Source organism: Mesoplodon densirostris, chromosome 11 (genome assembly GCF_025265405.1).
Source record: "Mesoplodon densirostris isolate mMesDen1 chromosome 11, mMesDen1 primary haplotype, whole genome shotgun sequence".
Taxonomy (NCBI): Eukaryota; Metazoa; Chordata; class Mammalia; order Artiodactyla; family Ziphiidae; genus Mesoplodon; species Mesoplodon densirostris.
In genome coordinates, this window is record NC_082671.1 from 84,967,576 (window position 1) to 84,980,572 (window position 12,997).

General features: G+C 37.0%; 1 protein-coding gene and 1 non-coding gene across 3 annotated transcripts in view; one reads left to right on the plus strand and one right to left on the minus strand.

The window, feature by feature from the left end:
• CFAP54 (cilia and flagella associated protein 54) overlaps window positions 1-12,997 on the minus strand; it is a 310,560-nt gene that overhangs the window by 238,198 nt on the left and 59,365 nt on the right. For both annotated transcript variants that reach the window (XM_060113374.1, XM_060113373.1), the window contains exons 10-15: window positions 11,695-11,876; window positions 11,455-11,611; window positions 10,448-10,533; window positions 7,664-7,798; window positions 6,455-6,605; window positions 2,146-2,222 (exon numbers count right to left, since the gene is read on the minus strand). In XM_060113374.1, coding sequence (XP_059969357.1) covers window positions 2,146-2,222; window positions 6,455-6,605; window positions 7,664-7,798; window positions 10,448-10,533; window positions 11,455-11,611; window positions 11,695-11,876 — 788 coding nt within the window. The remainder of the gene's footprint in view (window positions 1-2,145; window positions 2,223-6,454; window positions 6,606-7,663; window positions 7,799-10,447; window positions 10,534-11,454; window positions 11,612-11,694; window positions 11,877-12,997) is intronic.
• On the plus strand, window positions 2,661-2,767 carry LOC132499679 (U6 spliceosomal RNA). The gene has a single exon (XR_009533909.1). It is a non-coding gene; the product is annotated as a U6 spliceosomal RNA (small nuclear RNA).

A 12,997-nucleotide genomic window follows, 5' to 3' on the forward strand; every position in this document is an offset into this window, starting at 1 on the left:
ACATTCAGGATATTTTATTTGTCTCCAGTTTCTTAGGACTTGCATTTTCTATGTATTAGAAGACAATACTTTATACAAATATCCTGAAGACATTTTTTTTTAATCAAGAGGCAGCATAGCATAGTGGCTAAATGCCTGAACTTTGAAGGAAACACACCTAAGTTCAAACCCACTTACTGTGCAACCTTGATCAAGTAGAATGTAGTAGTGAAAATGATCACTATGACTACACAAATCAACTTGGGTCAATCTCACAAACACAGTACTGAGATTAAAAAATGAGCTGCAGAAGAATACACAGAGTGTGACACCATTTATATAAATTTAAAAACAGTACTCTACTGCTTAAGGATACAAACATATGTAATAAAAATAATAAAATGCCTGAAATTTATAATCACTCTTTAGAACAGCAGTTACTCCTAGGCAGGGGGAAAGACAATGTGAGCAGGAGCAGTTAGTGGAGGAGTTCAGTTTCAACTGTACTAGCTATGTTTCATTTCTTAAAAGAGTGATGGGGGAATGACTCTTCATTATAATATTCTTCATAATTGTATGTCATATGTTTCAAATTAATCTTTCAGAGAAAACATAGTAATCATGAGGATTAACATTTAGCAACAGGAAAAAGTGCTGGTGGATTCATGTTAAGAAAAAATATTAGAATGTTACTATGTTAAAAATGTGTCTTCTCAGAGCCTAAATCAATGCATGCCATAGAGCAGGCTCTCAACAGAGATTTGTTGAATTAGCGAAACAAAACAGATTATTGTGTTTTGTATTAGACTAAACTTTACATACAAACTTAATAAAAGAGCAGTAATTTTTTAAAAATGTGAAAAAGAGGGCTTCCCTGGTGGCTCTGTGGTTAAGAATCTGCCTGTCAGTTCAGGGGACACAGGTTCGAGCCCTGGTCCGGGAAGATCCCACATGCCGCAGAGCAACTAAGCCCGCGCACCACAACTACTGAGCCTGTGCTCTAGAGCCCGTGAACCACAACTACTGAGCACATGTGCTGCAACTACTGAAGCCTGCAGGCACAGAGCCCATGCTCCGCAACAAAGAGTAGCCCCCGCTAGCCGCAGCTACAGAAAAGCCCACGTGCAGCAACAAAAGATCCAATGCCACCAAAAATAAAATAAATCATTTTTTTAATTGTGAAAAAGACTAGTAGAAAATATAGAAAATGATAATGTTTAGGTCCATATAGTGAAATTACAAACTTTTTTCTTCATTTTTTTGTACCTTGAAATGCCCTCTAATGTTAACACAACTTTTGTAAGTTAAAATTATAGTTTTTTAATTAATCAGGTAAACCAAAATATAGATCACTGGCTTCCTCTCTAGAAAAGTATTTTTCAACTGTAGTCCATGAACATTAGCATCCTAAGTAGGTAAAATGAGTTTTATTTTCAATAATGGAACATATGGTATTCTGTATCTCCTTCTTGGAAAACCACAGTGCTCATGAGTAAATTAATGCCCCTGAGAAGTCATACAGTAAGGAAACTATTGTGTTTAATTCAAGTCAGCCAGGGTTACTTGACCCTGGCATCCTTTTCTGAAGGGTAGTACTAGCATCACACAGGACAGAGTTTGCAAAATGCTATTCTAGTTCTTGCCTGTAAATAAATGTTTATTACATATATGAGACAATTCCCTAGGCTCCCATTCAGATCTCCAGGTCAACACAATCCATGATGTACAAAAAGAATTCAAATATAGTAAGAAAACTATAATCAAAAAGAAGAATGGCCATTTGTCTCCCTCATCTTCTATCTTCTCTTGAGCTAACATTCAGTGAGAACTTGCCACGTGCCCCGGACTGTTCTAGGTGCATTTTTAGCAGGTAGTAACTAATTTAATCTGTCAGAGGTAAATACTAAGTAGGCCATCTCTGCTCTGTAAGTCTATGAATCACAACACATTCAAAATATCAATAGTAATGTAACTATAAATCCTCCTAAGATGCTTTATTTAGCTTATTTTTGGAACTGATTAGATTTTTTTCTAAAGTAAAAACAAAATGTAGAAAAATGTCCATACAGTTCTCAATGTATACAGAAACCATAATTTCTCAGATATTAAATATTCAAAATTACTTCTATAATTAACCATTATACATTTACAAATATTTTACAATACCTTCAATATTGGAAGAGTTTCCACACTCCCTTTTGGAGCCCCAAGGGATTCACTAGTCCCTTTCCTTAAAGGTATATCTGAAAAATAGAGAGAAAGAAAGAAAGAGAGGATAGAAGGAAGGAAGGAAGGAAGGAAGGGGAGGAGGGAGGGAGGGAGGAAGGGGAGGAGGGAGGGAGGAAGGGGAGGAGGGAGGGAGGAAGGGGAGGAAGGAGGGAGGAAGGAAGGGAGGGAGGGAGGAAGGAAGAGAAGAAGGAAAAGGAGGAGAATAAAAAGAGGAAAAATAGGAAGAGGAGGAGGAGAGAGAGAGAAACAAAGAGAAGGACCAGAGAAAATAAAAGGATGAAAGAGAAAAATGGAAATATAACAGTGAATCATAATCATAAAGAACATTAGGCTAGTTATCTTTTCACCCATGATTTTAGAAATGATTCAACACTTAGAAGTTGAATAACAAATTATTTCTTCCACATAGTTACATTTTGTCTTTATATAAGTTAATTTAAAAGCATCTTGCAGTGCTCACTTTGGCAGCACATATACTAAAATTGCAATGATACAGAGAAGATTAGCATGGCCCCTATGCAAGGATGACACGCAAATTCGTGAAGCGTTCCATATTTTTAACACAGTATTATGAAGCAATTATACTCCAATAAAGATCTATTTAAATAAATTAATTAAATAAACTGAACACTATATTCAACTGTACACTTGAGTTTGAAATACAATCAAGATAATAAACCTATCCATCACTCCTAAAAATAAATAAATAAATAAAAGCATCTTGTAATACAGCAAACCAACTCAAAAAGCTTGATTATCAGCAAGGTTATATTATGGTAAAGAGATTGGTCTTTCTATATATTCTATAGAAAGTCCACTGAAAAGCATTCAGCAAATAACAGTAAATTTAGACAAATGTCAGAGAAGTCTGGCTTGAATTAGAAGAATATAAATAATAAAAATGTATATGGCAATGCTAGTTTCCTAGTCTAAAAATTATTCAGTAATTCCAATTAGACAATGAATTATTTAATAAACAAATGAATAAATAAACATCTTGAAGCAGATTATCATAATTAACATACAAAAAATGACTTGAACTTTGTGTTTTATGTGCCAATATGATAATGAGAATAACATTGTTGTAAAAGTTATAAAAATTTATATGTCTAAATGGGGACGACTGCTCATGACATAAATGTAGATGTTTTCAAATTTACAAATGGACTGTGCTCTAATATTGATTAGTTCTTTAGAAATGAAACATTTTAACAAAGGATCAGTATAATAAATTGTATTTAGCCCATTTATAATTGAAGAATATAAAACAATAGTCTCCCAGAAGTAACTAGTACACAAAATAATAAAATTGAATAAGAAATAGACATTTTTTTTAAAAAGTAATAATTGGACCTTATGCTTCCAGGAACAGATAATCTGGAAACATTCTGCTGGCTAGGAACCTGGAAAAATACACTTATTTTTTTTCCATCTGCAAGCTAAGACGCTAATTTCAATACAGAGCCAGGATCTTGGGAAGGAAGTATCCTCCGGATCTTGGGAAGAGAGTCCAGGGACTATACAATGGCATTAGAGCTACTTTTCTCACTGAAGACTTTCATCAATTCTGGAGAGGAAAGTTGAGAAGCTGAGTGGTACTTTGACAGCCTTCAGAGGACACAGCAACAGAGATTGGTATCCAGGACCTACCAAGGGTGAAAAGCCAGAAGGGGCCACATCCTAGGAGTCATAGAGTAACTGAAAATAGGTCGAAGAAAGAGCATCTCAGCTTTAAATTATCTTAATCTCTCAAATTGGAATAATGGGACCCTCGAGCAGTAGTGCCTTCATGCATCTGGTAAAAGCAAGCATAAATCTTCCCTGGAAGAACAGATCATCTAAGGCTTCAAATTACTTTTATAAAATATTTAGGAAATATAGTATCTACCACATAATCAAAAATAACCAGAGTAACCAAACAGTTGATGAAGTAAGTTCTTCACTTAAGGTATCAATAGAATAAATGCAGATGGAATGATAGAAGTTAGAAGCCCCTCCTGGCTTACTTACCCCTCCTCCAGTAGCCTTCAACCAATGACAATAAAGGTACAAATACCACAACCTCCCAGCTCTCTGAGGCATGTTCTATACAGTCTCCTAGAGGTCCCTCGTGGGAATAAGCCCTGTACCCACAACAGCAGCCTTCTCATGAACTTTCTGTAACTTGTATTCGCTTCCTTTCCTTCTCTGTCTCATTTCACCCCACCACCCTGCTTCCCTGGATCACATTCCAAATAAACTACTACACTCAACTCCTTGTCTCAGAATCTGCTTCTGGGGAAAACAACCTAGGAAAAGAGTCAAGCTGACAACACCTGAACTCACTGGTAAATCTTTACATCATAACAAGTGGGACAACCAGGCATTACATGGCTCCTGATGCAATGCAATAGGGAGTATGCATGAAGTATGCTCGCCCCCCCAAAAATAAGATACTGGAAAGAATACTTTTTGAAAATGTATCACTTGAATACAGGCAACCTGGTAGATCTAATTACCAGGTAGAGAAACAAGTTAATCAACACAACAAAAATAGAAACAGCCAAATCAAGTATGTGGGAAATCCTACAGGGGGATAATTCAATTTCTTCGGGAGTAAGGAGAGGGGGAACTGCTACAGGTTACAGAGAGAGACTTAAGAGACACATAAGAAAATTAAATGTGTGGGACTGTTTGGATCCTGATTGGAACAAACCAACTTAAGACATTTTTAATACAATCAGGGACACAAGAATTTTTTGCTTATTTTGTAAGGTGTAATAACAGTAACATGGTGGTTTTATAAAAAGAAAAAAAAACCTTATCTGTTAGATAGACAGACCAACACACAACACATACACACACAACACATACATGCATATATGCTGAGGTATTTGCTGGTGAAATGACATGATATCTGCTTTAAAACACTGGGAAAAAAGAAAGTGTTGTCAGGAGAGATGAAATAAGATTAACAAAATATTCATAATTATTGGTACTGGATGATGCATACTCAGTGACTTATTTCACCTCTCTATATTTGAAATTCTACATAATAAAAGTTTTTAAAAAGGGAAAAGCATTTTAAGACAGGATGTGTCAAAAACATGACTTCAAGCCACTGAAAGTGTTAGATAGCCAGAGACCTCTAACCAGTGGTCCTCAAGTTTTGATGCGTATCAAAATCTCCTGGTAAGCTAATGAGGACTAGGAAGGCCCAGGTTAGGTGAAGTATGATAAGCCTGGGCCTTGTATTTTTAACAAGTTCCCAAGAGATACTGATACCGATCAAAGTTTGAGAACTATGGCTGTCAAATTCCATCTGCAAAGCTGCACTCAACAACCGAGAACAGGCAGAGCCAGATTAGCAAATCTCTGGGAAAACAATTATTACAGTAATTATTACCAAATCCCTCACACGTCATACACATTCAGTAAATGGGGTGAAATAGGAAAGTAGACACCCACATGTCTCCCCCACCTCATTTTCTATATGGAAGTTACCTAATGAAACAGATAATTCAGGGGTTCAACCACAGGCAGAAGAAAGAACGAGGAGGGCAGACCAATCCTGAGAGAAGTCTCCTCCTGGAAGGAGAACAGAGTAATGGCAGGAAGGGGTTGGGACAGGGAGAGGAGGCGAGTGAGTGGGAAATGGGGCAAACAGAGGAAGAAGATAAGAAGAAAGGGAAAAGAAGAGAGGCAACAGAATAAATGAAGAAAGAAGGAGAATTTTCAAAGGAGGGAATCAGAAGAGAGACAAAAAGGAGACAAAAGGTAGAAGGCCATGGATTGATTCAACAAACATTCATCTGAGCTCCTCCTCTGTGTCAGGCAATGTGCTGGTACCAAGGATAAAACGGTGACCTGAACACGCTCTCTTCCTTCATGAAGCATCACTCTAGAGGGAAATGGAAGGGGAGGGAGTAGGATAAAAGGGAGGAGAGAAAAGAAAAAAGGAAGAATGGGGGAGGGAGAGAGACAGGGGTAGGTGGACATGAGGAACGGAGAAGGGAAACATCTGAGTGAATTCAAGACACAAAGAGTTTCCTCTGACACTGAACCACAGAGCATATGACCTTTTTTTAACATCAACTTGGTCGAACCTATATTATTTCTATCTTTGATTATAAATCATCACTGAAGCACAATACTGAAATGCCTAGTTTCCATTAACAGATGTTAACCAGCAGTACAATTTATACTTATGTATTCATATGTATATATATATATTAATGACCTCATATTTTTTCATTCAATATTTTACCTAGAAAATTTTTAAATTTTCTTCTTGGGTTTCCTAAAGACTCCAATATTTCACTTAATCGTAATGCGACCTCTGCCACCACCACAACATCAATGTCTTCCATTTTATAGCAGTGAATTATTTCATTTATCTGCCACAGAAGATAAACCCACTAAAAAGAGAAAATACACAGTATAATCAGTTGAAAGTAACTACATTGTAGAAAGAGTCACATTTTGTAAAACTTAGTACTTCCTTGAAATCACCATCTTCTAATCATATGGAATACTATACAGGTACTCCTCCTTATTAGTTGATATTAACTATAAGTAATATAAAGATCAATAATCCTAATAAGATGATATTTAATGATCCATCTGTTGATATAAATTCACAAAGAAGATTTACTTAAGCTTACAGTCTGCATATCTATAGCCATAATGGAAAATTTATCATATGGTTTATATATATATATATATATATATATATCAGTGAAGATTATCTGTATCTTCAAAATTCTCATTCTCCCTTCAAAAAGCAGCAGTTAAGATCACTATCAAAGGCATCCAAAATAGTGAGGGGGAAGTGGGTGTTTCAAGTTCCATGCTGGGTGCCTTGGAAGCTGTCTTTCATGTCTATAACCCCAAAGCTTAGCACATAAAATTAGCCATCACAGTTTGGGAGCTAAAATGAGAAAACAACGTTTATGCACCCACATCATTAGTTTATTAAACTATATGATAAAATCATGCCCATGCAACCTTATGTAGCTAACCTTAGGAGGCCTCAGAATCATAGAAGACTGTGTTATTGTTAAAATATTCTCCCCTAAGTTTCCAGGTTATAATATTCACCTGTTCAACTTTCTCCTTTCCAAAGGAGAGAGCTCAAAAATATACTATTGATATTATTACCAAAAAAACTGAAATGCCTTACTTGTATTTTCTATTATTAATCTTCTTAATGAATATATCCAAGTTCACATAACCTGAAACATACTGTATTTACTCCTCCCTTAAAAACCTGAAACACCTCCCTGCTTCCCAAAATTAAATTGGGGCAGAAGTGCAGGGAATACACTTAAAGGAAAGGCTCACTCACCACTACATTTAAAGAATAGTATTGATAATTATGCGGGTGGGTAAACAGGGAAAATTTAGGTTTGAAATGTGCATCACAAATTAAATTAGCAATAACAAAAAGCATATGAAGAGAAACAAAAAGGAATACTTTATTAGTACTGATTTTCTGGGTGAATTTTGCATAGTCATTTCTGGACACATTGATCCGCTGAATTCCTACTTTGCACTTCTGCCATAGGAACATTATCATGTCCACAACGATTTCTTTATCAGGCTGAGCATTCTGAAAACAAAAGTGGTAAAGTAAATTGGTAAGAACAGTAAGATATAGAGATATAGGTATACAACATTTAATGTGTGCCAGGCAACATTCTCAGAGCTTTATACTTACTGCAGTGAACTGAATGTTTGTGTCAACTCAAAATTCTTATGTTGAATTCCTAACTCCCAAAGCAATGGTATTAGGAGGTGCCTTTAGGAGGCAACTGGTATGAGGGTGGGGCCCTCATGAATGAGAATAGTGCCCTTATAAAAGGGACCCCAGAAAGAGAGTGAGAGACTCCTTTCTGCCAAGTGACGACACAGCAAGAAGACAGCCATCTATGAACCAGGAGGCAGATGATGCCTTGATTTCTCAGCCTCCAGAACTGTGAGAAATAAATGTTTGTTGTGTAAGCCAACCAGTCTAGGGTATCTTTGTTATAGAAGCTCGAATAGACTAAGACATATACCAGCTCATTTAATCCCCATTACAATCTATGAAGTGAGTACTATTACTATCATCCCCACTTTACAGATGAGCAAACTGAAGCACAACAAAATGAAGTGGATTTTCCTAAGATAAAATGAAAGAAAGTAGCAGAGCCAGGATCCAAACCCAAGCAGTCTAGCTCTAGAGACCTCACTCTTAACTGCTCTAGGCTATTTGACCTCTCTAAAAAGAACAGTTCCAAATACTTTTAGGCAAGTTGTATAAACCTACCAGTTTCATCCAGATTTGAAGTGTGTATATACTTCTTTCTTTTTAAAATTTCTGTATTAAAATAATAAAGAAGGGACTTTCCTGGTGGTGCAGTAGTTAAGAATCCGCCTGCTAAGGCAGGGGACACGATTCAATCCCTGGTCCAGGGAGATCCCACATACCATGGAGCAACTAAGCCCGTGCACCACAACTACTGAGCCTGAGCTCTAGAGCCCATGAGCCACAGCTACTGAGCCCACGTGCCACAACTACAGAAGCCTGTGCGCCTAGAGCCCGTGCTCCGCAATGAGAAGCCACCGCAATGAGAAGCCCGCGCACCACAATGAAGAGTAGCCCCCACTCGCCGCAACTAGAGAAAGCCCGTGTGCGGCAACAAAGGCCCAACACAGCCAAAAATAAATAAATAAATAAATAAATAAATAAATAATAAAGAATGGAGAGGTAGAGAAACTAATAAGGGGAAAGGGAATGGGGAGCTGGGAAAGGTTATGGACAAAAAGAAAAGAGAGACATGAAGGAACTAAACTGAACATCACATTGGATATCAACAGATGACCCAAATCAAGTATATCTCCTCTCAGTTCAGTTACTTTGGCTCTTTCCAAAAGGAAAATAAAGTTATTCACTGTATATGAACTAGAAAGATAATGAGTTTATGATTAAAATATATCAAACCTCGAGCTCCTTTGGGGCAGCTCTAAGACTTATTTCGCATATGCGGTACCTTAGTACAGTGCTTGGGAACATAACAGAGCTCAAAAAATGTTTACTGAATTGAACTGAACTAAGATACACATGGTTTTTTAAAAAGCAGAAAGATGAAAATTTCATGCGCTTTTCAGCCTTGACTGGAATTTTTTGGTTTGGTTTGCCCACTATAATAAGTATATTTGCTATCAAATACCTTTCTTTCAAAAATTAAACACCTGTCACAGGTTATAACAAACTAATAAATGAAGGAATAGAAAATATTATAAGAGTGGAACTTCTCAAGTCCCTTACTGTGTTTCACTTGCCTGAACAATAGTTAATATAATGCTCTATAACTGTGGTTTTCAAACATTTTTTTATAACAGTAAAACCAAATTTTCAAAGGAAATTCCCTCAGAATCTCAAAAACTAATAGGAACAGTTTAGGGTGTTATGACCTAAAGCTGGCTCCTGAGGAGCCTCAGAGAAGCTCTGGGCGGGGTGGGGTGCGGGGGTCCCTGGAATTCAGTTTAAAACCAGTGCTGTACTAGTTTTGCTTAAATATCCATACCCACAAATCATCATTTCTAAATACTGGCCATTGTGTGCTAAGTGACTCCAAATAATAACCAGGCTTTGTACTCAGGGACTGGAAAGCAGTATTTTAGGAATATTAACTCTCACTAAAACCACTGCCTCATTTCCTTCATCAATAGAAATATAGCTAACCTCCTCAGTGCTTTGTGTCCACCTAGAGGGGTAGGATAGGGAGAGTGGGAGAAAGAAGCAAGAGGGAGGAGATATGGGGATGTAGGTATATGTATAGCTGATTCACTTTGTTATACAGCAGAAACTAACACACCATTGTAAAGCAATTATACTCCAATAAAGATGTTTAAAAATGCAAGAAAGAAGAAAAACTATACATATATACAAGAAAAAAATAAGAAAATCATATGTTAGAGAAAATAGATGTTAGAACGAGTCTTAAGTTTAAGAATAAATCTGGCAAAAAAAAAAAAAGAAATATAGCTAGCCTTGGAATTTCCCAAGAAGGAAGAGACTGATGCCCAAAATGATGACAATATAAAGACAAATTTAAAATTACAAGTCGGGGTATAAATTGATCTCTTCTTCTAATGATTAAACAATACAGAAATTCAGCAAGGTGAAATTCCTGTGATTTTTAAATCTGGCTTTAAATTAAGTAAAAGAGCCTCCTTTGACACTATTACAAATTATCCAAAATAGCTTTTTCACCTGTGGAGAGCCACAGACACAGGAATACAAGGTTGCCGCCAAATGGAAAATGTCTTCTGAATATCCACAAGTCTTCACAGAAGTATCTCAATTTATAAAATACAGGAAAATGAAAGAAAAAATTTCGTTACAAAATTTCAAATAGAAAAGGCATAGAAACACAGAAATTCTACAAAAGTGACATACATGATATCTGGGCAAATAGTATATCAATAAGACACTTTAAATGCTTCTATGTGAAAACTAATCTAAGTAGGCTCTAATTCAATTAAAATGGACTATTAATATTTTCACTAATCTGCAATCTGTATGCCAACTATGTCCATAATGGAATTGAGAAGGTTTATAATATTAAAACATATAGGGCAGTTGAAATAAAAATAACAAAGGTATCTATTCAGAAACCATTAGAAGAAAAAAAAAAAGCATCGTTACTTGGTACAAATTATTTACCACAATTTAGCAGCCATTCAATGCCTTAAGAATATGATAACATAAAAGTATAGGATTAAATAATTCTCTAAAAAACAGAGGCTGCAGATTTTCAATTATATACACAATGACTTTTCAGAATGGAAAACTCTGCATGCTGGAAACAGAGAGGAGACCACCAAACCTTCCCTTACCAAAGTGAACTGATAGATTTGATTTGCTGCCCTGCTGGCCTCTCACTGATAAGGTAGCAGCTAAGTAGAGCCTCATTCTTCTACTCAAAACCATGACTCAAAATAAAATCCAGCATCCTTACAAGGCCTAGGAACCTGCAAGACCAGGCACCCAGCTATTTCCCTGAGCTCACCTCCTACCTCATTCTCAAATGCCAGCACCACCACTAGCGCACTCCAACCATACATGCCTCCTTGCTATTCTTTCAACAATCAAGCACACTCTCACGCAGGGCCTTTACACTTCCTGCTCCCTCTGCCTTGAACATTCTTTCTCTCACCTCACCTGTAGAGAGCACATAAAGTCATCTTAATTTTTCAAAAATGCAAATAAATACTCACCATGAAGAGCAATTTTTTTACTGTAAACTTGACCTCCTTTGTAGTTTTCGAGGGGAAAGATCAAACTTTTGTTTCTCTTTACGTTGATTAAAGGTTCTATTGCAATAAGAAGAATTAAATCTTTCTCTGCTTTCTTTGACTCTGGGTCATCCTGCCTCTAAGAAAAGTATATCCCACGATTAATTACTTCAGTGTCATGTTAATAAAATAAAAACAAAGTAACTACTTTGCATATATTACCTGGAGAAAATCAATAAGCTGCCCAGCTGCAGATTCAAATAAACTCCATTCCTCATAAGTAAAAGCTAGTTTTATAAATTTCACGGCAGCATCCACAGAAATAACATTTTTCCTTCTTATAATAAGTTCCAGAAGAGAAGATTTTGGAAAATCAAGCATGCCATCTGCACTGGTGTTTGACACTAGAAAAGGAAAGAGAGAGGTTTGGATGTCATTTGTGCAAAGAAATATTTACTAAATATTAAATGTCAGACACTGCCAGGCTAGGTAAACAACGGAAAAGACACAAACACAACCCCTACCTTCACAGAGCTCGCACGCAGGTGGGGGCAACAAGGAATCTTAGGGGGCAAATACCTTGGTGCTGTGTGGACAAGTAAGAAAGGCATCGGACAGAGGTCTGGAGTAGGAGGTTGGTCAGGGAAGGCCACCCCAGAGGGAGGAACATGGAGTCTCAAAAAGAGAGGATTAGCAAGAGTTGACTAGTGAAACAGACAGCTAGATATTACAGACCGGGAGCTCGGAAAAGAGATCTCAAATAGGGATATAGCTTTAGAGTCATCATTACATATCCACAGTGAATGGGCAACAGACGGCTGCCTAGGACAGAGCAGCAAGGAACCCCAACAAGTAAGAGAAGGGCCGCGGGAGCAAAGGCTGCAAGGGAGAGCGTTTAAAGAGAACGGAGTAGTCAACAGCAACAAATACTACAGAGAGCAAAGGGAAGAAAAACACTGACTTTCAAATTGAACAATAAGGAGGTTGTCCCTGACACTCTCTGTCCATGACAGAAGACCGCCAAGTACAAGCAGGAAGGAAAGAATTTGGGACAGTGAAAACAGACAACTCCTTCAATAAATCTGACTCTAACAAGAGGAAGAAATACAGGGGAGGAAGCTGGATAGGGATGACGGGCAGTTTGCAGAGATTAGGCCCAAAGACCTAAAGAGGAGGAGAAGGAACATTCCTTCCACTTTACTGACAGACAGTGGATGAAGGTAAATTTTCAGGTGTGGGTGAAGGAAGTCAAGGGAATTCTCCTCTGAGATCTCGTACCTTCCTTGTGAGGAAAAGATGAGCCCAAACTGCGGCACAGAGGCTCCCTGCCCTCAGATGGGTGCACACATGCACACACACACGCACATCCTAAGCTCACTTAGATGATCATCATGATGTTACAAACGATTTTATGAAAATTTTAAAATATAGATAAAATCAAAGTACTATTTACCAAACGGAAGTTTTTTTTATTTTTTATTTATTTATTTATTTATTTATTTATTTATTTATTTATTGCGGTATG